This window comes from Schistocerca piceifrons, chromosome 7 (assembly GCF_021461385.2).
Source record: "Schistocerca piceifrons isolate TAMUIC-IGC-003096 chromosome 7, iqSchPice1.1, whole genome shotgun sequence".
Taxonomy (NCBI): Eukaryota; Metazoa; Arthropoda; class Insecta; order Orthoptera; family Acrididae; genus Schistocerca; species Schistocerca piceifrons.
In genome coordinates, this window is record NC_060144.1 from 387,994,411 (window position 1) to 388,017,675 (window position 23,265).

At 43.0% G+C, this 23,265-nt stretch overlaps 1 protein-coding gene across 1 annotated transcript in view; it reads left to right on the plus strand.

Moving 5' to 3' along the window:
- Positions 1-14,659, plus strand: part of LOC124805723 (putative inorganic phosphate cotransporter) — a 131,998-nt gene extending 117,339 nt beyond the window's left edge. The window contains exons 8-9 of the mRNA XM_047266293.1: positions 3,552-3,793; positions 14,504-14,659. Coding sequence (XP_047122249.1) covers positions 3,552-3,793; positions 14,504-14,659 — 398 coding nt within the window. The remainder of the gene's footprint in view (positions 1-3,551; positions 3,794-14,503) is intronic.
- The last annotated feature ends 8,606 nt before the right edge of the window (positions 14,660-23,265 follow it).

Below are 23,265 nucleotides of genomic sequence, written 5' to 3' on the forward strand. Positions count from 1 at the left end.
AAGAACATTGTGGTTTTACCTACGTATATATTGACGAAATGCACTCATTACAATACATCTGCTATCTCTCCCATCAAATAACTGGATAAAGCATAGAACAAACACTCCTTACTACAACATCTAGACAAGCACTCACTGCCACGAACTCTTAACACGCACTCTGTCCTCTACGATCTCCTAACAAGCACTGTCCTCTACGATCTCATAACAAGCACTCTGCTATGAATTCTCGACAATCACTGACTTCTACAATCTCATAACAAGCACTGACTGCCATGAGCTCTTAACACGCACTGTGGAGGCGGCTTAATAGTACTCTTTGGCGCAATCTCTGGCGCAGTGGCACAGTGTAGCCACCTTTCAACCTATCAATATCATGCATTTTTGATAACATATATTACCAATATGGGGGTACTTTAAGATCAAAAAATGTAAAAAATATAATTTTCGTGAACTGGTGTTGGCTCCTGTGAAAAACTTACTTTCTGAAGATGTACTGATACGTAAGCAGGGTGATGGAACTGAAAATAGTCAATATGACATTCATTGTGAAAAGTCACATCTACTACCACCTCAATGAGCCTTTGATTTTTAATTAACTACAAGTGAAAAAATTTAAAACAGTGATAGAACCTGGTACATGAGTTTATTAGAAAAACGTTTTTTAAATATTAAAATATAAAGTACACAGCTACTTTAAAATATTTATAAAAGTTGGGCACAAAGCACACCTCCCCCTCGCCCCTCTTAGTATTGGTTGGTTGGTTTGGGGAAGGAGACCAGACAGCGTGGTCATCGGTCTCATCGGATTAGGGAAGGAAGTCGGCCGTGCCCTTTCAGAGGAACCATCCCGGCATTTGCCTGGAGTGATTTAAAGAAATCACGGAAAACCTAAATCAGGATGGCCGGACGCGGGATTGAACCGTCGTCCTCCCGAATGCGAGTCCAGTGTCTAACCACTGCGCCACCCCGCTCGGTCTTAGTATTGCTAGAGTTAATGTGGACGTGATGTCTGCTTGCAGGTTTCACTAAAATTTTTGCCAATGGCACTGCTGCTTTGAATAAAAAAGAAACAGTGGGACCGCAAACGACGATCAACGAAACACAACAAGCCTCACAACGTCTATACGGGCAAAGGCACGTTCACGAACTTCCAACATGCTGGAATAATTGTAGGTCGCCAACTTCCGTTAATCAGTATAAACAAAAACTTGTCAAAGTTGCAAATTTCACATTTTTATTCACTTGATGATTAGTTTTGGGCCCGTACCCATATTCAAATCATCGTAACAAAGTCAAAAATGGTGTTTCCGATAATGGAATAACCATGTCAAAATTGCTTAAATGAGCAGTTACAGAGTATATAGATGGTATCTCCGAAAATGCAAAAGCCATGTCAAAAACGTGTAAACGAACAGTTACAGCGCATACAGATAACTCACCTGTATGCGATGAAACTGTTCGTTTTCACTTTTTTGACAGGGTTTTTGCGTTTTCGGCAACAGCATTTTTGATTGTTACCATGATTTTAAAATGGGTTCCCGCCCGAAAATAATCATCGAGTAAATACAAAAAGTAAAATTTGCAACTTTGGCTGGTTTTTCGTGCTCTGAAAGCCATGTTTCTTTGTTCGCTAATATCGCAGACTACTCGCAACCACGATGCAGAAGGGTTCAAAGGGAATTATTATGACGTGGTTGTGTCAGGTGGGTGTGTATTTACAGTTTGAGTAAGTGAATGCATTTCTGGGTGCATACATAACTATTACTCAGCAACATTGGTGTTATAAACGTGTGGCAACTACACACATCAAAAAAAGTTTGCATCACCTCGGTTCTGAGGGTCCGGAACCTGTACAGAAAATTGGAATAGAGATCAACATAAACATCGTTTCCGCCCTTTTTATTGCTCATGAAAACCACACACTGCACGTCGTACCACCATATAGTGACACCTTCGAGGTGGTGGTCCAGATTACTGTACACACCGGAACCTCTAATACCCAGTAGAACGTCATCTTGCATTGATGCATGCTTGTATTCGAGATGGTATACTATCCACAAGTTCATCAAGGCACTGTTAGTACAGTTTATCCCACTCATCAACGGCGATTCGGCGTTGATCCCTCAGAGTGGTTGGTGGGTCACGCCTTCCATAAACAGCCCTTTTCAATCTATCTCAGGTGTATTCGATAGGGTTCATGTTGGAGAACAAGCTGGCCAATCTAGTCGAGCGATGTCGTTGTCCCGAAGGAAGTCATTACAAGAGGTGCACGATGGGGCGCGAATTGTCGTCCATGAAACGAATGCCTCGCCAATATGCTGGCGATATTGTTGCACTATCGGTCGGAGGATAGCATTTACGTATCGTACAGCCGCTACCGCGCCTTCCATGACCACCAGCGGCGTACGTCGACCCCACATAATGCCACCCGAAAACAGCAGAGAACCTCCATCTTGCTGCACTCGCTGGACAGTGTGTCTAAGGCGTTCATCCTGACTTGGTTGCCTCCAAACATGTCTCCGACGATTGTCTGGCTGAAGCCGTATGCGACATTCATCGCTGAAGAGAATGTGATGCCAATCCCGAGCGGTCCATTCGGCATGTTGTTGGGCCCATCTATACCGCGCTGCATGGTGTCGTAGTTGCAAAGATGGAACTCGCCATGGACGTCGGGATTGAAGTTCCGCATCATGCAGCCTATTGCGCACAGTGTGAGTCGTAACACGACGTCCTGTGGCTGAACGAAAAACATTATTCAACATGGTGGCGTTGCTGTCAGGGTTCCTCCGAGCGGTAATCCGTAGGTAGCGGTCATCCACTGCAGTAGTAGTCCTTGGGCGGCCTGAGCGAGGCGTGTCATTGACATTCCCTGTCTTTTTGTATCTCCTCCATGTCCGAACTACATCGCTTTGGTTCACTCCGAGACGCTTGGATACTTCTCTTGTTGAGAACCCTTCCTGGCACAAAGTAACAATGCGCACGCGGCGCAACCGCGGTATTGACCTTCTAGGCATGGCTGAACTACAGACAACACGAACCGTGTACATCGTTCCTGGTGGAATGGCTGGAACTGAACGGCTGTCGGACCCCCTCCGTCTAATAGGCGCTGCTCATGCATGGTTATTTGCATCTTTGGGCGGGTTTAGTGACATCTCAGAATAGTCAAATGGACTGTGTCTGTGATATAATGTCCACAGTCAACGTATATCTCCAGGAGTTCTGGGTGATGCATTTTTTTTATGTGTGTATATTTCACGTCAGAAAATTACGTTTGATTAATTTTCTTGATCCTTGTTCTTGCATGTTTGATTAAGTTGCAGAACGAGTACATGAGTACAGCTCTATAGCTTTTGAGTGAGACAGTGGATTTAATTTCATTATATTTAGCTCTGAACTAATCACTTTTGACTAACGCACTTAAGTTCATTAAATGTAACATAATGACTGATTAATGGTCCTTTGCATTATTTAAGTTTAAGCTGACGATCGCATTGGGTTATAACATGAGAGTGTACTTGATTGCAACCGTGCGCTTGAAATGTTGGCAGCTTGTTTTGGGCCTGCGATCTGCTTCCTGGCGCTGACCTTCATCGACTGCGACGTGCCAGCCATCATCACGCTGTTCGTCTTCACCATGGTGTTCCGCTGTGCCATTTACGGAGGTTCCTACCTGAACCACATCTATCTGTTCCCTCGCGCCTACGGAAGCGCGGCTGGTCTTTATCTGACTCTGGGAAACTCCACAGGGATCATCACTCCGATAGTCACCAGCGCTTTTGTATCAGGCCGGGTAAGTACTTGCAAAGTGTCTGGTACTGGACAGATGGGTAGACAAGAAACGTACCTAATAAAAACATGTTAAATAACATTTCAACGATCGCTATTTCCACTTTTCACTTATGCTTTCATAGACACAGTCACATTTAACATAGTGTTGTTTCCATTTAGCTCTACAATACCACAATGAAGAACTCTGGTCTCTGTGCATAGCACATCATCCTGCCTGTGAATTCCATTCGTTCGCATCGGCCGGCGTGTCGTAGACAGGCAAAAAGTTACTATCGGTCTGTACGTGATTAAGAACTATTTATTTATTTCTGGCTGTAGCCTTACTGTATCGGCGTCTGAGGCAAGGAACTATCAGGTTAGCAAAATATTGCAATACTTCACCAGAAGGCGGTCACACAAGCGAAATAATTTCTGCCTTCGCATAAGCTACGAAATTTTACAATATCGCATGTGGGTTTGTTGCTGCAATTGGCAACTGAAAACTTAGTGATTCAGAAATATTTCGGGTGAGTCGTATGCTTACTGAACATCTACAGAAAACTGACAAATATTTGTAACATTACTCCCCAAATCCGAGTTTGTTGCCTTGCTCATATATGTGTTCAAGTTGTCTACGCGTAGTATTCAGAAATGCTGATGATCTTCCTCAAAACTCAATATTAAATATTATGCTGAGAGAATTTTACTGCGGCATTTGCGATGCGGTACTTGTTTCTGTGAGGCAGACAGCACAAATACTGGTAAGCATTACATCATTCCGCATGTGAATAATTTAAGCACGTATTTCGTCTTAGATTCAGAAGTAAGGTAGATTGGACAATTTAATATCACTACTTCCTTGGTTCATTTATAATTTTTATCATCAGCAGAGGCATGTCTGAGCAAACAATGTTAGCATCGTTTAATAGGTGTCTGGATTGTTCATCACTCATTATTACAGGACGTAGACATACACTACACTGAGGTGACGTTAGTCACGGGATGCCTCCTAATATCCTGCCGGACCTCTTTTTGACCCGTGCAGTGCGGAAACTCTGTGTGACATGGACTCAACAAGTCGTTGTAAGTACCCTGCAGAAATATTGAGCCATGCTGCCTGTATAGTTGTACATAATTGCGAAAGTGTTGCTGGTGCAGGATTTTGTGCATGAGCTGATCCCTCCATTATGCCCCATAAATTTCCCAACGGCACCATTTCGAGTGATCTGGGTGTCTAATCATTCGCTCTGACTGTCCGGAATGTTCTTCAGTCCAGTCGCGAACAGTTGTAGACCGATGACCTAAACACAGCCCATACCATTATGGAGGCACCACCACAGTGCATTGTTGACAACTTCGGTCGATAGCTTCGCGAGGTCTGTGCCACACTCGATATCTACCATCAGCAATTACAAATTGAAATCGGGATTCATTTGACCTGATGTCTTTTTTCTGTCGCCTAGGGTCCAACAGATATGGTCACTCGCCCAGCAGAGGCGCTGCAGGCAATGTCGTGCTGTTAGCAAGGGCACTCACGTCGGTCGTCTGCGGCCATAGCCCTTTAACGCCCAATTTCGCAGCACTTTCCTAAGGCATACGTTCATTGTACGTCCCGTATTGATTTCTGCGGCTGTTTCCCGCAGTGTTGCCCTTCTGTTAGCACTGACAGCTGTACGCAAACACCGATGCTCTCGTTCGTTAAGTGATGACCGTCGAACATTGTGTCTGCCGGGGTGAGAGGTGATGCCTGAAATTTGGTATACTCAGCACACTTTTGCCGCTGTGGATCTCGGAATATTTAATTCCGTAACGATTTCCGAAATAGAATGTCCCATGCGTCTAACTCCAACACTTTCCCGTCGTGCGGTCATAATCAACTCGAAAACTTTTTCACTTAAATCACTTGAGTACAAGTGACATCTCCACGAATTCATTGCCGTTTCTTGCCTTGTGTATGCGATACGCACCTGTATATGTGTATATCGCTAACCTTAGCAGGGAAAAAGGAATACAAACGTCTCAAAAATTAGATCGACAGGAAGTGCAAAATGGCTAAGCAGGGATGGCTGGCTAAGCAGGGATGGCTAGAGGACAAATGTAAGGATGTAGAGGCTTATCTCACTAGGGGTAAGATAGATACTGCCTACAGGAAAATTAAAGAGACTTTTGGAGATAAGAGAACCACTTGCATGAACATCAAGAGCTCACATGGAAACCCAGTTCTAAGTAAAGAAGGGAAAGCAGAAAGGTGGAAGGAGTATATAGAGCGTCTATACAAGGGCGATGTACTTGAGGACAATATTATGGAAATGGAAGAGGATGTAGATGAAGATGAAATGGGAGATACGATACTGCGTCATGAGTATGACAGAGCACTGAAAGACCTGAGTCGAAACAAGGCCCCGGGAGTAGATAACATTCCATCACAACTACTGACGGCCTTGGAAGAGCCAGTCCTGACAAAACTCGACCATCTGGTGAGTAAGATGTATGAAACAGGCGAAATACCCTCAGACTTCAAGAAGAATATAATAATTCCAATCCCAAAGAAAGCAGGTGTTGACAGATGTGAAAATTACCGAACTATCTGTTTAATAAGTCACAGCTGCAAAATACTAACGTGAATTCTTTACAGACGAATGGAAAAACTAGTTGCAGACGACCTCGCGGAAGATCAGTTTGGATTCGGTAGAAATATCGGAACACGTGAGGCAATACTGATCCTACGACTTATCTTAGAAGCTAGATTAAGGAAGGGCAAACCTACGTTTCTAGCATTCGTAGACTTAGAGAAAGCTTTTGATAATGTTGACTGGAATACTCTCTTTCAAATTCTGAAGGTGGCAGGGGTAAAATACAGGGAGCGAAAGGCTATTTACAATTTGTACAGAAACCAGATGGCAGTTATAAGAGTCGAGGGACATGAAAGGGAAGCAGTGGTTGGGAAGGGAGTGAGACAGGGTTGTAGTCTCTCCCCGATGTTATTCAATCTGTATATTGAGCAAGCAGTGAAGGAAACAAAAGAAAAATTCGGAGTAGGTATTAAAATCCATGGAGAAGAAATAAAAACTTTGAGGTTCGCCGATGACATTGTAATTCTATCAGAGACAGCAAAGGACTTGGAAGAGCAGTTGAACGGAATGGATAGTGTCTTGAAAGGAGGATATAACATGAACATCAACAAAAGCAAAACGAGGATAATGGAATGTAGTCGAATTAAGTCGGGTGATGCTGAGGGAATTAGATTAGGAAATGAGACACTCAAAGTAATAGAGTTTTGCTACTTGGGGAGCAAAATAACTGATGATGGTCGAAGTAGAGAGGATATAAAATGTAGACTGTCAATGGCAAGGAAAGCGTTTCTGAAGAAGAGAAATTTGTTAACATCGAGTGTAGGTTTAAGTGTCAGGAAGTCATTTTTGAAAGTACACACCTGGAAATTGAAATAAGTACACCGTGAATTCATTGTCCCAGGAAGGGGAAACTTTATTGACACATTCCTGGGGTCAGATACATCACATGATCACACTGACAGAACCACAGGCACATAGACACAGGCAACAGAGCATGCACAATGTCGGCACTAGTACAGTGTATATCCACCTTTCGCAGCAATGCAGGCTGCTATTCTCCCATGGAGACGATCGTAGAGATGCTGGATGTAGTCCTGTGGAACGGCTTGCCATGCCATTTCCACCTGGCGCCTCAGTTGGACCAGCGTTCGTGCTGGACGTGCAGACCGCGTGAGACGACGCTTCATCCAGTCCCAAACATGCTCAATGGGGGACAGATCCGGAAATCTTGCTGGCCAGGGTAGTTGACTTACACCTTCTAGAGCACGTTGGGTGGCACGGGATACATGCGGACGTGCATTGTCCTGTTGGAACAGCAAGTTCCCTTGCCGGTCTAGGAATGGTAGAACGATGGGTTCGATGACGGTTTGGATGTACCGTGCACTATTCAGTGTCCCCTCGACGATCACCAGTGGTGTACGGCCAGTGTAGGAGATCGCTCCGCACACCATGATGCCGGGTGTTGGCCCTGTGTGCCTCGGTCGTATGCAGTCCTGATTGTGGCGCTCACCTGCACGGCGCCAAACACGCATACGACCATCATTGGCACCAAGGCAGAAGCGACTCTCATCGCTGAAGACGACACGTCTCCATTCGTCCCTCCATTCACGCCTGTCGCGACACCACTGGAGGCGGGCTGCACGATGTTGGGGCGTGAGCGGAAGACGGCCTAACGGTGTGCGGGACCGTAGCCCAGCTTCATGGAGACGATTGCGAATAGTCCTCGCCGATACCCCAGGAGCAACAGTGTCCCTAATTTGCTGGGAAGTGGCGGTGCGGTCCCCTACGGCACTGCGTCGGATCCTACGGTCTTGGCGTGCATCCGTGCGTCGCTGCGGTCCGGTCCCAGGTCGACGGGCACGTGCACCTTCCGCCGACCACTGGCGACAACATCGATGTACTGTGGAGACCTCACGCCCCACGTGTTGAGCAATTCGGCGGTACGTCCACCCGGCCTCCCGCATGCCCACTATACGCCCTCGCTCAAAGTCCGTCAACTGCACATACGGTTCACGTCCACGCTGTCGCGGCATGCTGCCAGTGTTAAAGACTGCGATGGAGCTCCGTATGCCATGGCAAACTGGCTGACACTGACGGCGGCGGTGCACAAATGCTGCGCAGCTAGCGCCATTCGACGGCCAACACCGCGGTTCCTGGTGTGTCCGCTGTGCCGTGCGTGTGATCATTGCTTGTACGGCCCTCTCGCAGTGTCCGGAGCAAGTATGTTGGGTCTGACACACCGGTGTCAATGTGTTCTTTTTTCCATTTCCAGGAGTGTATTTGTATGGAGTGTAGCCATGTATGGAAGTGAAACATGGACGATAAATAGTTTGGACAAGAAGAGAATAGAAGCTTTCGAAATGTGGTGCTACAGAAGAATGCTGAAGATTAGATGGGCAGATCACATAACTAATGATGAAGTATTGAATAGGATTGGGGAGAAGAGAAGTTTGTGGCACAACTTGACTAGAAGAAGGGATCGGTTGGTAGGACATGTTCTGAGGCATCAAGGGATCACCAATTTAGTATTGGAGGGCAGCGTAGAGGGTAAAAATCGTAGAGGGAGACCAACAGATGAATACACTAAGCAGATTCAGAAGGATGTAGGTTGTGGTAGGTACTGGGAGATGAAGAAGCTTGCACAGGATAGAGTAGCACGGAGAGCTGCATCAAACCAGTCTCAGGACTGAAGACCACAACAACAACAACATGACTTTCTGTCACCTCAGTATATTTAAAACTTTGGATAGTACAGTATATATTTTATCAGTTACTGCTGCATTTCATCACGCTGTTTTGCACGTCAGCAGAAAGTATAGATAAAGCTTAACTGAATAGTTTTCTGGCCAGTCTGATAGTTTTCGGATCTCCCTTGAGTTTTGAAATGATACAGCGAAACTGCACTAGTTTTTGAAGAATTCATTTTGTTCTCCAGAAATCTGATCCACTGTATGTCATATGGTCGTGTAACCGTAGAATCGGAAACTGCGTTCAAGCAACGCTTCGTGGCCACCATGTTATCATTGGCAAGAAACGAAATATGAGAATCTTCGGCCTGAACACTCAAGCAGCAGTTCGACATCGTGTTTAGGTAGAAATCAATAACTGTGTCGTGGCTTAAGTCGGCAGTGAGCACAAAGCAGTTAGTTCTGGTTGATATCAGTCAAGTTCTATTGCTTTAGCTAGTCCACGGCTTCCATTAAGCAACTTTATTTTTGTAGTAGGCCGTGGCTAATCCCACCAGACAACTCGCCGAGAATCTTCTTGGAGCACGCGAATACCAGTAGCAGCTGATAACTGCTTTGAACTGCACATCTATGTCAGCTTTTCAGTAATCCACGCAACATTATGACGAAACGAAAATTCAGAGCTATCTTCGTGTTGTACCACACGTGATAAAACGTAATGCTCAAGTACTGAAAAATGAAGATCAGTTCGAGAAACACGGAATGAATAGCAATTGGAATGATACCGTATGCACGGATTTAGTCTTTGTGACAAGTAACACTGTTTTTGCACATTTTATCACAGCAGTTGTGTTACTATTCCATAATGGATACAATGATAGACTGTTTCTTGTTTCTCTATTTATTTAACTGCCCTTATGATTGCACTTGTACTGGCTTGTCATGTTTCCCGTCCACTTCTCCGCACTTTATCTTTGCATGTCGGTCGTTTTCCAGTTCTGTCACTGAAGACTAATTTTCCGTTACATAATTGCTTTTTTATTTGTGTATTTTATTTATTGGTTGGTTTGTGCTGTATTTGTATGATGGCAGGCAGATACAAATTATTGCTTTATCTATATAGTCGTTATTTTTATAATGACTGTACTATCTGATTTGTATGATCTCATTTCTATTGCATTTTCTGTTAATAGTTCACTATTTCTTTAGTAGAGTATTTTGTTATGTAAATCAGTTTGTTGTAGATTTTCCTACTTTTTATTTATGTTTCTCTAACTTTTTCTACTTTTACTGTTAGCTTGTTTTGCTCATGTACTGGTAAATTTGCCATGTTAGTTGCTAGCTTTGTTATAGGTAGAGTTGTTTTAAAAATGTGCTGTAAAACTCTGGTTTCAAGCTGTATTTTAGTCCTGTATTGAGTAAGTCCTGTATTGGTAAGATTTTTTACACACATGTAGAACTTTAGTGGTGATACAATTTCGGTCGTTAGTTTCCGTTTATAGTACTGATTTTCGATTAACTTGTCAAATGTCTTTTTGAATGTTGTGCATAGGTTGCAACTGGTATGCCAAACATATCTATGTATGAACGTCGTAGTATAATCGAAAATTAATAGTGTTACACTTTTGCTTGACTGTAAATGTGCTACGTACAGTTCTTGGTTGAGTTTTTCTTTATGATTTGCATTTCACACAAACAAAAATAAGATCAGGCAAGAATGAGGTACCTATTTTTTTTTTTTTTTTTTTTTTTTTTTTTTTTTTTGTAATCCGAGCATTTAAAAAATTTCCTGCGACGACTGCACAGAATAATGCATTGGACAGTCAGGAAGAAACTTTGGTATCAGATGTAAAGAACATACAAGAAACCGTGAAAGTGGTCAATGAAATTATTACTTACATCGGAAAATCCAAATTCTTAAGGCAGAAAAAATTCTCAATTCTTCGCAAAATTCTACATAAAGTTCCTAAAGGTCATAGTCTGAACATCTTAGAAGAACTGGAAACTTACATACATACGAAAAAATATCCGAACGACATCCTTAAGGAACATATAGATTAAAAAAAAATTACTTAGAAAACTTTGATGAAAAACTTTGGTATCAGATGTAAAGAACATACAAGAAACCGTGAAAGTGGTCAATGAAATTATTACTTACATCGGAAAATCCAAATTCTTAAGGCAGAAAAAATTCTCAATTCTTCGCAAAATTCTACATAAAGTTCCTAAAGGTCATAGTCTGAACATCTTAGAAGAACTGGAAACTTACATACATACGAAAAAATATCCGAACGACATCCTTAAGGAACATATAGATTAAAAAAAAATTACTTAGAAAACTTTGATGAAATAATAGAGAAAGAATAAGAACAAAAATGACGCAACAAATAATAAACAACAGATAATCTTAAACTTTTCATAACTTCACATTTGCGGTATCTGAAACGCAAAGACCGTCCCTGAACTTCTTCAGCCGCCCGGTGTGGCCGAGCGGTTCAAGGCGCTACAGTCTGGAACCGCGCGACCACTACGGTCGCAGGTTCGAATCCTGCCTCGGGCATGGATGTGTGTGATGTCCTTAGGTTAGTTAGGTTTAAGTAGTTCTAAGTTCTAGGGGACTGATGACCTCAGATGTTAAGTCCCATACTGCTCAGAGCCATTTGAACCATTTTTTGAACTTCTTCCATATAATTTCTCTGCAAATATAAAGCATCGTATGAGTGAAAACAGTCAAACAACATTCAGAAAGTACTGTATGAAATCACTAAAAATCCAATACAAAACAAACTGTGTGATATATAATAACGACATATTATTAAACTCGCTCCAATATGCATTAGGGGTGTCATTGCACCTAGACTTAAGTACAGTATGATGTATTGTTACATAGAAAATACATATACGTAAATATACTATAACAACTGCAAACTAGCTGCATGTTTGCTACCGTGGGGACCTTAATTAATATCCAAGTCAGGGGGCAGAATCACGATGTTATGCAAATCACACCCAAGCGGGTTTATACTGAATCTGCACACGTTGTGTAACGCAACCTTATGTTGGCCCTGATATAAATCCTACGTGAGGCGGCTAGCCTCTCTCACATTTTTTATTTATTAAATTAATTGATCAAAGTTCCCCCTCCAAAAATGATTATGGGAAAGGATTATGGTGAGTATGACTGTTTAGCAGATAAATGTTGTCCTAAAAGTTTACAATTACATTTACTTTATTTGAATAGAACACAAAATTGATCAATAATTTCTACAAGTAACAAACATGTATGTTAAATTAAACCAAATATGTAAATAATCCTCACTTGAAAGAGGTGTTGCAAGAACTTAGTACAAACAACAGTACGAAAAATCTAGTGTGCTTTTCTCCCATGAGAAAAGAGGTCAAAGAGAAGAGGTAGAATGTTAATGTCGATAAACAAGTGGGTAATCAGATGCAGTACCACGAAATCATCTAAGGAGGCTAAGTGGTTCTACAGGTTTCACCGCTTAGAAACCTCATTTCGAATTTTGGGCGGACGAAAAATCAACTGAAATCTTACAGGAGGGAACTGCGTATGTTGCCGACAGTACGGCACAAGGCGGCGTGCTGTGCTGGCTTTACAATCTGCTGATGGGCTCTACCCCGGAGACCGCGGAAGTGCGAGCGCAATAAAGAACTAAGCGTTTTTCCATGTCGCTGGACAAGTTAAAACTGCGAATTAAATTACTTTTTTTTCCATGTGGCTGGACAGTTAAAACTGCGACTTGAATTACTCTGGAACGAGGGTGACAAAGTACGTGACCGGCTACTGTGGCCGCCAGGAACCAGCTCCCAATTCTCTTCCGCCCCGCGTCCCGAGAGAAACCGCTCCGCTTTCGTAGAACTCGGCCAATCATCGCCAATAAATAAAGCTTTCGTCAATTATGGCCTTACAAGAAATTCTTCGAGACCCCCACTACCGTACTCCGTCAACTACGCGCCAACACCGCTCATTCCCGCCAATTCCCGACGGTGACTTTAAGCGTGTGCTGACTTAACAGTCGTGTAGCCTATCATAGCCTCTGCTAGGGCTTTGTGCAGGTATCTTCCTGGTGACAGGCATCAAAAGAATGTGATAACTGGGACGCAACGCGGGGCGCTGTTCTGTCAGCTATCCCATGGAGCTCAGCAATTATTTCTCTGAAACATACCCAACAACAGCACAGTTATGGCGCGAAGCTGGCACATCCCTGCTCAGTACATGAGGCTTTCGCGAGAAAACTGCCTCCAGTCATTGTAGAAATACGAGCTTCCATCGCCTTGGCCCCTGAGATCCGAAATTTTAGAAATGCAAGAAAGGCTGGTTTGCTGGCTCTTAATAAGTGTATGAAGAGACGTTGAGGACCTGCCGCCTTGCATAGTTATAACTCTCAACATGAACATTTGAAAATGACGGTTCCACCGAAACGAAAGAGAAAGCTGCCAGCCAAGAATCGGGTCTCTGTCCGCGGTTCCCAATGAGTGGATGTCCCCCACACCTCGTGCTATTGTGAGCGGCTAGCCTCTTCACAGAGCAAAAGTTCCCTCTCGTCTCCTGATGAAATGAGCAGAATAAGGAAATGCATGCACCTTACTCCCAATTATGTACCTGCCAGTACATAGCATTCGATTACCTACTTTGCGTGACAGTGTAATAGTGTAGTGAAATGCACGCAGATTAATATTTCAGAAATGAAAGATAGGCTAGTTTGAGGGCCCTTGATAATTGTATGAGGAGGCCAAAGAACCTGCCGCCCTGCACAGTTATAAAGTCTCAACATGAACATTTGAAAATGACAGTTCCGCCGAAACGCACTCTTTCTGAATCAGTATAATCAAGACGAGTCAAATAAAACAATGTGCAGCTAACCTTGTACCAACTGAAAGAAAAAATTGACCTTGTGTATACTGCGGGCCCAGAGAAGACGTTGTTATGTGTGAAATCAAGAGAAACTACGGGGAACATTGTGTTTTTCTTACGCCTAAAAATCAAAGTGATGAAACCCATACAGCATACATTATTCTACACTGTGTCTTAAGTACAAAATCGTACCATATTACATACACATAAAAGTGAAAGCAAAATATAATCTGGTGGAACGCCTAAGAAATGTTGGGTCAACAATTTGAATGAAACAGGAGACGATGAGCAACTAAATCATAACGAAAAACTCAACCAAGAACTGCAGGTATCATATTTACAACCATGGAAAAGTTTAACTCTAATTTTATTACCCATGCCACATTCTTTACTGTTCCAGACGTTTCCGTAACAGTTTTCCCTATTAGACACTCTTTTCTTTGAGTGCCTGTTGCTTTGGATGATACTTGTTCTGTTTAATTGCAGCAGTTATCTTACGCAATTGCGATTAGGCAGTTGCGATTGGCACATTTATCTGAAATATCTTGTTTGACCGAGAGGCATTAAAGAGCACTTGTTTTGGAATTCTGTTACAGGAAACAGTACAGCAGTGGAAATACGTCTTCTACGTGGCGATGACAATTTCATTTATACCGTATTTCGTGTTCCTCATTTTTGGTTCTGTTGACAATCACGAAATTAAATGGGAAGAGCGCAGAGAGAAGAGGAGGAAACAGAAGACGGGCCCATAAACATGATTCCGAATTATGCTGACGCTGTGTACTTCAAACGAGGTAGCAAAACGCCGCCGAAACCTGTATGAAAATAATTGTCTTCTGTCCAGATGCATTTATTAGGAGGAATTCAGTGACGTCAAAAGGATGTCGTCGTCGCTGAGTGACTGAATATTAATCCAGTACACGTGAAAAGCAACAATTCTTATCAGTCTTTGTCATTAATAACACTTTTATAACAGTTACGGTTCTGTAAATTAGTGCTTTGTTTCTGCAAAAGTTAACAGCGATGTGAGCAGATCGAGATGAATGTATCAAGCAGTGACAGAAGAGCACGCTTAAAAATGTACTGTTGTGGTACTGGCACATCCGTACTTTCGACATATTCTCTAATACTAGAGTAAATGTTCGTGAATTGTTGTTAAAAATCTAGTATTATGTTCTTTTAATATACTTGTAAGAAAAGCTATGAGAATCTCTTCTGCATTGCAAATATCGTAGCTGAGCCAGTCTCTTTATAATTCGATTACCACTGTTCCTTCTAGACTGGGATACGATGCTGTAAAAATTGATAAATAAGGACGAAGCACTCTTAAAATTCTCTTATCATTCATAATCTGAGTTATAAGTCTTTCACTACACAAAATGAAATTACCTGCGCCTATATGCTAACGCAGAAAAATGGGTTACCCTTGTGTTTATTGTTCTGAATTACCTTGTTGGGAATTAGTGAGATATTTTTGTGAGCTCTACAATACTCCCTTTTCTTTGATGTTCAGTGGTGTAACCAAACGAGCGATCAAAAAATTTCCGTTCGAAGGCCGTATAGTTCAGAAACGGTATGCCAATCAGGCAAAACCGCCGTGAACCCTGAGGCAATCATGCACCAGGTTGAAGATAAGTGTTTGATGAAACCCTTGTCTTCCTACCGCGTGAAGTAGTCCGTAACTGCTTGCTGCGCATCATCGACCGGCAGGAATCGCCAACCCTTGGGAGTCTTTTTAAAGGGACCGAAGGCGCGATAATCGCATGGAGAGTGACCAGGACTCTATGGCAGGTGATAGTGTCTTCCACTTGAGTTAGCGTTTCTGTGTTACGAAACTCCGATGTGGATATGTGCGTTATCATGGAGCAACAGCAGCTCTTGTCGCCGTTTTCCCAGACATTTTGCCTTAATTGTAAGCCGCAATTTCTCCAGCGTTGCGCAGTACCCTTCCCTAAAGTTGGAGACATCAAGTCCCTTGAAATCGATAAGCAATCCCAGATCGAATTACGACGAGCACGGAACTTGGCACACCATTCCGCAAGGGTGGTTTTCGACAGACATGCTGTCCGATGCACATCCTTCATTCTCCGATGGATGTCCACCAGTGTTTGTCCTTCGGCAGCCAAGAAAAGAACAACTTCCCGTCGGTCCTGTCTGTACGCATATACTAATAACGTCGCAATAGTTCACGTTTCCACGTTTATCGCACGCATATCGGAAAGTCATTAATGCACACACTAATCCCTTGCTTACGTCTCAAGGGGTATATAAAGGCATCGGAGTCGCGCTACGTTGCGTATACGCTGCACCAACGCCCTCAAACGGAAACGTTTTGATCGCCCCTTACATATCGCAAAAGAAATATGCGTAGCATTATATAAATTTCAGACCTGTGAACTCTAATTCTTCCAGGATTTGAGCTCTACGCCCTACGTTTAACAAAAACAGTCACTTAACAGATGTTGAATCGCGTATAATGAACCAACAGTACGAATATCTGACAAAATCCACAAATGTGTGAAAGAGTAGTTGGTTACATCTATCAGCTAATGAAATGATTTCATCGATTATCAACACTTCTGTACTCAGGTTTTTAGTTCAGAGCGAATGTCAAAAGCTTTACGGGAGTCTCGTTTTCGATTGCCTTTCTACTTGTACCTATAGGTACATGCCACTCAGGTTTCTCCCTTCTGTTTTATTCTGTGGCATTGAAAATGACGCCAGCAGGTTTAAAGAGGGCATAGTAATTGCCTATCCACACAAGCGTAATATATTCCTTCTGCAACCCACAATTTTATTATGACTTTTGAGACTGAAGGTTTTTGTTGGCAAAGTTAGGAAATAAGCAAGAGTACATGTGAGTCAAAAAATAGTTTTAGACTACCAGTAACACTCAGATAAAGCCATTAGTTTGCTACCGGACATAAAATAAACTTAAATCTTACAAATTGTCTATTTATGATTGTACAACATACTGTACAATAATTTATTTGAAATGTGAAAATTAATTAACATTTTCACAATGTGTTTTTCATTTCAGAAGTTAGCATTTCAGTACTTCTTCATAGTAAAAATTGTATTTGCTGTCGCAGATTGACTGACTTGCGAGGTATAATATTTATTTCTTAAGTGTAAATATAAGAGACTATTGAAAAGTATGAAACTATAAACTATCAATATTTTAATCTTCATCAGAAAGGAGTTTTCTATGAAACAGTTATTAAGAATTAAATTATTCAAACGTTCTTCATGGATAATATCGCAAATGTAATATTGTTTTAAGATTACCACGCAAAGTGACTCTTTAATCATAAGAACACAATTTAGTCTTACAAACAGTAAAAATGTCTCAAAGACATAAATAATACCGCTCTAGTATCATTTATGAGTTTGTATGTGACAGTGATGTTTGTATAGTAAATAAACATGTTGCCAAAACTATGAAAATACATATTTTAACTCGTTGTAATTGTTGCATTATATTTCCTCCTCAATAAAAAGAAAAACTGGAATCCTTCATAACATAAGATGTTCCTGAGGTCAAAAACAATATACTTTCACTTATAAGGGAGGAATTTATAGTGTTTGAAGCATGGAACAATTTCATTTGTTTCTTTGGGATTTGTTTCTCATCCCTATGTCAATTCATAGAAGAGGCTAACTTTCTTCTTTTTTAACTGATTCCGTTGAGAGTGTTACCGTTTTAGAGTTGTCAGTATCGTAAGTCGCCCTGTGTGCTACTAATGAGACAGTTGAGTAATGTCACCAACTTCATAATGTAACGGTCGCTCCCGGCTGATCTCTCGCAGTTAATCTTTTTCCAAGATGATATATTTTACTATTTCTCACCATAGATATTGTCGCTTTTTCCACGTAGCTTTCCCCTCCCCACGCCCTCACCAACAATCAGACATCTATTCTAGAGGGGCGACGGCCCTCGATAATCGCACTCACCGCAATTACTGCACAAGCCATTCAAACTATTTACCGAATGTAAGTTTGGGAACAGCACTGTCACCATGTACGCCACGCCCAATGCTCTGGAGAAGCAGCAACCCAAAATACCAGTCTTCATACTTGGAAAAGTGTAGAACTGCATACCTGCACATCAAAAGATAGTACGACTACCCTGTTTGCAAAACATGAGGATGACATATACATTAATATAGCATATTAACTACTCGATGGGAATGAGTGAAAATGCGGGAGCATGTTGCCACAAGTCCAACAATCGTGCACAGAAAGCTGGACGCCACATGGCGTGAGGTCAACGTGACTATAGCGCTCTATGGTGCTGGCCCCATAACGCGCGGGAGATGAAGGGGCAAAGGTAGTGTGTGTCAGTGAGCAGTTACCGTGCAATGTGGTGGTGTTCTTTGTAGCAACATGGCCTGGAGACAACAAACGAAACTGGAAGCAAGACGAAGTGTAACGAGTGTAGCTCACGAGTTTAGTATTGCTCATAGAGTTGTTTCACGTGCATGGGGAGCGTTCCGAATAACAGACACTTCTGTCCGAAGCAGAGGTTGTGAGCATCCATGGTCAACTGCAGCAGCCAGATGACCGCTACATTGAGCAACATGAAAGAGGGGACCCATGTCAAATAATGGGTGCAATTCCAGCCACATATAACAGAACTACAAGGCACGCAATCTCACGCTCCACGGAACCACGACGATTTCATGGGGGTTCCGTTGACACCCGTACGCCAGCAGCATCGTCTGTGATGTCAGAGAAAGCTTACGGTCTGCACCAACGGGGAGTAGGGTCGCGTGCTCTTCTCAGATGAGTGCAGATTCAGTCTGAGTAGTGATTCTGGCCGTACCCTCATATGACGGCTGTCTAGAAAACTCCGGAACTTTGTCTACAAAATTTTTGTACGCTGATATTTTACTTACTGTACACGGTCTCTTTCGAAACACGCTCCTACACAATCGATACACCGCTCCCAACGCCGTTTCCACTTCCGGAAGCAGTCTTGATACGCCTCTTGCAGTATCGCTCGAAGCGCCGTCTGCGAATTTTCTTTTATCTCGTCTGTCGTTGCAAATCTTCGTCCTTTCAGTGGGGTTTTCATCTATGGAAATAAAGAAAAAGTCCACAGAGGCCAGGACTGGAGAGTACGTAGGATATGGCAGCACAGTCATATCGTTTTCTGTGCAATAGGCACGTACCAACCGGGATAAATGTGCGGGTGTGTATCGCGATGCAAGAGGCATGAATTGTCTCGACACATTTCAGGCCGTTTCCTCCCAATATTTACACGCAGGCGTCGCAACACGTCCCGATAGCACCATCGATTAACAGTTTGTCGCCGGCCGTTGTAGCCGAGCGGTTCTAGGCGCGACAGTCACGAACCGCGTGACCGCTACGGTCGCAGGTTTGAATCCTGCCTCTGGCATGGATGTGTGTGATGTCCTTAGGTTAGTTAGGTTGAAGTAGTTCTAAGTTCTAGGCGACTGATGACCTCAGATGTTAAGTCCCATAGTGCTCAGAGCCATTTGAACCATTTTTGAACAGTTTGTCCCTGTGGCACGAATTCGTGACGAGCTAATCCTTCAACGGCAAAGAAAACTATCACCATAGCTTTGACCTGACGATATTTTTTTGGTCTTGGAGAACCTTTCCCGACCCATTGTGAAGACAGAACCATGGTCTCAACATCAAAACCGTAGACCCACATCCTATCAACAGTGTTACGATTCTCCTAAGGAACATCTCTTTGGCATTTGCGTGATTCAAAAGCTCTTCACAGATTGCGAGGCGAAGGTGTTTCTGGTCTTGACCATGAGCCGTGGGACGAACTTGACAGCAAGACGTTGCATTCCAAGGTGCTGCGTCAGGATTTCATGACGTGATCCAGTTGAAATGTTACATTCTGCTGCAATCTCTCGGACATCCGGTCTTCGATTGGCACGCACAATTTCGTTGACATTCCTGACATGAGCGTTGTAGGTAGACATCGAAGGCCGTCCTGAACTAGGGTCATCTTTAGCTTTTGTCCAGTCATTTTTAAAACTTGGGAACCTTTCCTAATACCGATTACGGCTTATGCACTCATCACCGTAGACATTCTTCATCTATTGGTGTGTCTCTATAAAGATTTTCTTGAGTCACACGCAAAATTTAACTCTGCCACCTCGAACTTCGAAAATGTGAGACGCAACGTTATTCTCAACTCAATACAGCACTGAGCAATAACTGAAAGACATAAAATAATAAAACTTATGGCAGTGACACTTTAAACACAGGCGTATGCAGGGATGCCAACCGCATTTCGCTCCAACACACCATATGCGTGAGATTACTAGTATTCCGAAAATCGTCGAACATCATTGTTTCGGTGGTCTAGGAGTTACGGTGCGGGAGGCATAATGTAGCATGCCCGTACTGACCTCCAAATCTCTCAACACCATACACTGGCTGGTCAACATTACTGTGACACTGTGTAAGATGTCGTGGTCTCCTGCCCTTCATTGCTTACATATTCCGCCCTCACGATCATACTCCGCACATCAAGACGCTTCATTCGAACCCAAACTCGATAAGATAAAGTCAATGTTGTATGAATTCATGTAAATGATATGCAAATAACAAGTAAGCGCACCGTGGTTGAAATACTCGAGGCTGGCGTACACACACACATTCAAGACACGATGGTCACACAAGCTTTTAGTTCGGGAGAGGCAAACCGCATGCCAGGACGCCAGTCCCTTCAGAGGACGAGTCAACCTATCTATGTCGGCCGGTGACTGCCCGTAGAGCAAACAGCTTTTGCCCGAGTGAAAGGGAGAATGACCCCGTGTTCAGGTTAAAAGCAAATTCCACTGCATTTTGTGGGAGGCCCAGCCTACGCATTCTTTACAAACATAGCACACAGTTTCAGAGGTTTTCACAGGGAGACAGCAAATGCCAAACACCAATGCTACAGATTTCCGGATTGGTCGCCTTAAACGAAACGCCATTCTCCCATTTTAGAAGAGCAATGCTGATTAGCAGACGATATTCCTGATGCCTTGAGCTGAAGGAGTAATGGAAGAGACCGAAAGATATAGCCCTTCACGTCTGGCATGGAGAGGGGCCATTCCGCATTTGCTCTTGGAGCGAGAACACGTAACTAAAGCAGGTGCGCTCATACATGTACTCAAAGAGCGAGGAACAAGTCTCTCCTCAGTATTTCACTGGGAGAGCACCTCTGTCGAGAGCAAATTGGAGTGCGACTCTATATTGAGTCCTTGCGATTAATCATTGGTCACTGTGTTGGCCTCCACACTTATTGTGCAGTGTGAACGGACAGAGTTATAGTTAAACGCCTGCGAGCGAATTTTTGAGTGGCATCGCGGTGGACTGGTTATCTGACCGGTGTACCACGCCAACAGTTAGACTAGGGGCGAATAGGAGTCCTTGACTTCATCAAGCTGTAGGGAGAGTTTGACCGGCGAAGGTCAATCGAGATAGAACGAAAGTTATCTTATTTGTCAGCAGCGAGCGGCGCAGACAGCAGTCATCGCAGCTTACAGTATTGTGCGCTACAGCTCTTGCGAGCCCCACATTTCCTCCACAACAGTACGCTTCATTGCATTTCACACGTGACAGCCTCGACCGTACCTAACGGATAATTATTCAAGTTGAGTAGGTGCGGCTCTCAGCCATTCTGCCAAGGCAATAACAATCTTAAACTTTGTATAGAAATTTCATTAGTGAATCCTATCCTTAAGAGGTAACTTCACATTCCGAAAAGAACCCGGAAATAACTTGTTCAGTTCATAACTAGTGCCATTGTGATTTCTCAGAATTTTTGCAAAATAAATAATAATTTTCGTTAGTTTCATATTTTTCTTACACTAACTAGCACTACTCCAGTACCCAAGTATCCCACTAGTTACGTAAGAAATTTTGTGAATTTTTGTGTCATTTCCTTACAGCGGACGACTCCAGAAGATATTTATTGCTGAAAGTTTTTCAGGCATTTCTCTTTAGAACGTTAGGAGCGTCTGTCTGACTTCTGTAGTAGTGTGGCGGTGGAAATTGCATCTTGCAGGAGCCACAGGGTAAAGGGTACATCTCAGATTAATCCGTTGCGAACAATGACAGAATAGCACCCACACATTCACCACAGAAAGTACCCCTTCCCCACGTACTTCTTTTCAGGGGTGCGTTCGGACGTGACTCCATTTTATGGATGACGAAGTGCAACAGCATCCAACAGAGTAGGTGGAGGAGCCCTTGGAATGAGAGGATATTCGGCGAATGGACTGACCTGCTCATTCCCCTAACGTAACTCCCATCGAGCACGTGTGTGCGATGCATTGGGTAGACTTATTGCAGCACGTCCACACGCACCGAAGACCAGCCATCAGCTGTCCAACGCGCTGATGGAGGAATGGAACGGCCTCCCCAAGGCCTCCTTACCAACCTTGTAGCCAGCACGACAGCACATGTTGCTGTTCGCAGTAACCACACACCCTGTTAAGAACCTTGTTCCGTCTTTTCTAATGTGACGACTTCAATGAAATTATTGTTGTCGAACAAAAGTTTCGTTTCTGTTCGTCTCACCTACGTATTTCTTTCAGTTACCTTCTAGACTATAATGTAGCAATTCTTTCTATGTATGGCCCAAGTTTCATCGAGTTAACTTAGTTGGCAGTGACGCACATGCGAAAGTTACTTTCGTCCTTAAGTTTTGCACACCAGTACACTAAACTAAAGAAAAAGTAGAAAGTTCACAGTGTTCACGTTTTTGGAAATAGTGTCAGTTAAAGTACCTATTTTAGTTTCTGAGACCTTCAAAGAAATAAAATTAGTTTTATTTAGAAGGAACTGTTTTATTGAAAATAGAATTTCTCAGATCTTAAGTCAGTTACCACGTATAAAATGAATAAACTGATGCATTAAGCGTCAACTCACCGAGAACTAGCCTTCCTTCCCATTCTGATGGACGATACTCGCTTCTTGATGATGCCAACGAGCAGCAGCATCGGCGCCGGCGACTGCTGCATATTGCATCCGCACAAACTCCTATTTGAAGTTCAGTTTATGTGCATACTGAAATGGCATTATACGTCGAGTCATACAATCAACAGCTGCATTATCTCATTAGGCCAATCCACCATGAATGCACAAAACAATCCCTATCGAACGAGGTGTTGAAAACAAACACGTCTGGTTTTTCAGCGAGTTCCTTAGTATAGGCTCTACACCACTGCCACGACTTAGTCTGTAGGATTTCGTAGCCAGTGAACAAATACTACACACATAAAAAATAGTTTTGCATCACCTCGGTTCCGAGAGTTCCGGGACCTAAACAAAAAATTGGAATCGATATCAACATAAGCATCGTTTCCGCCCATTTTACTGC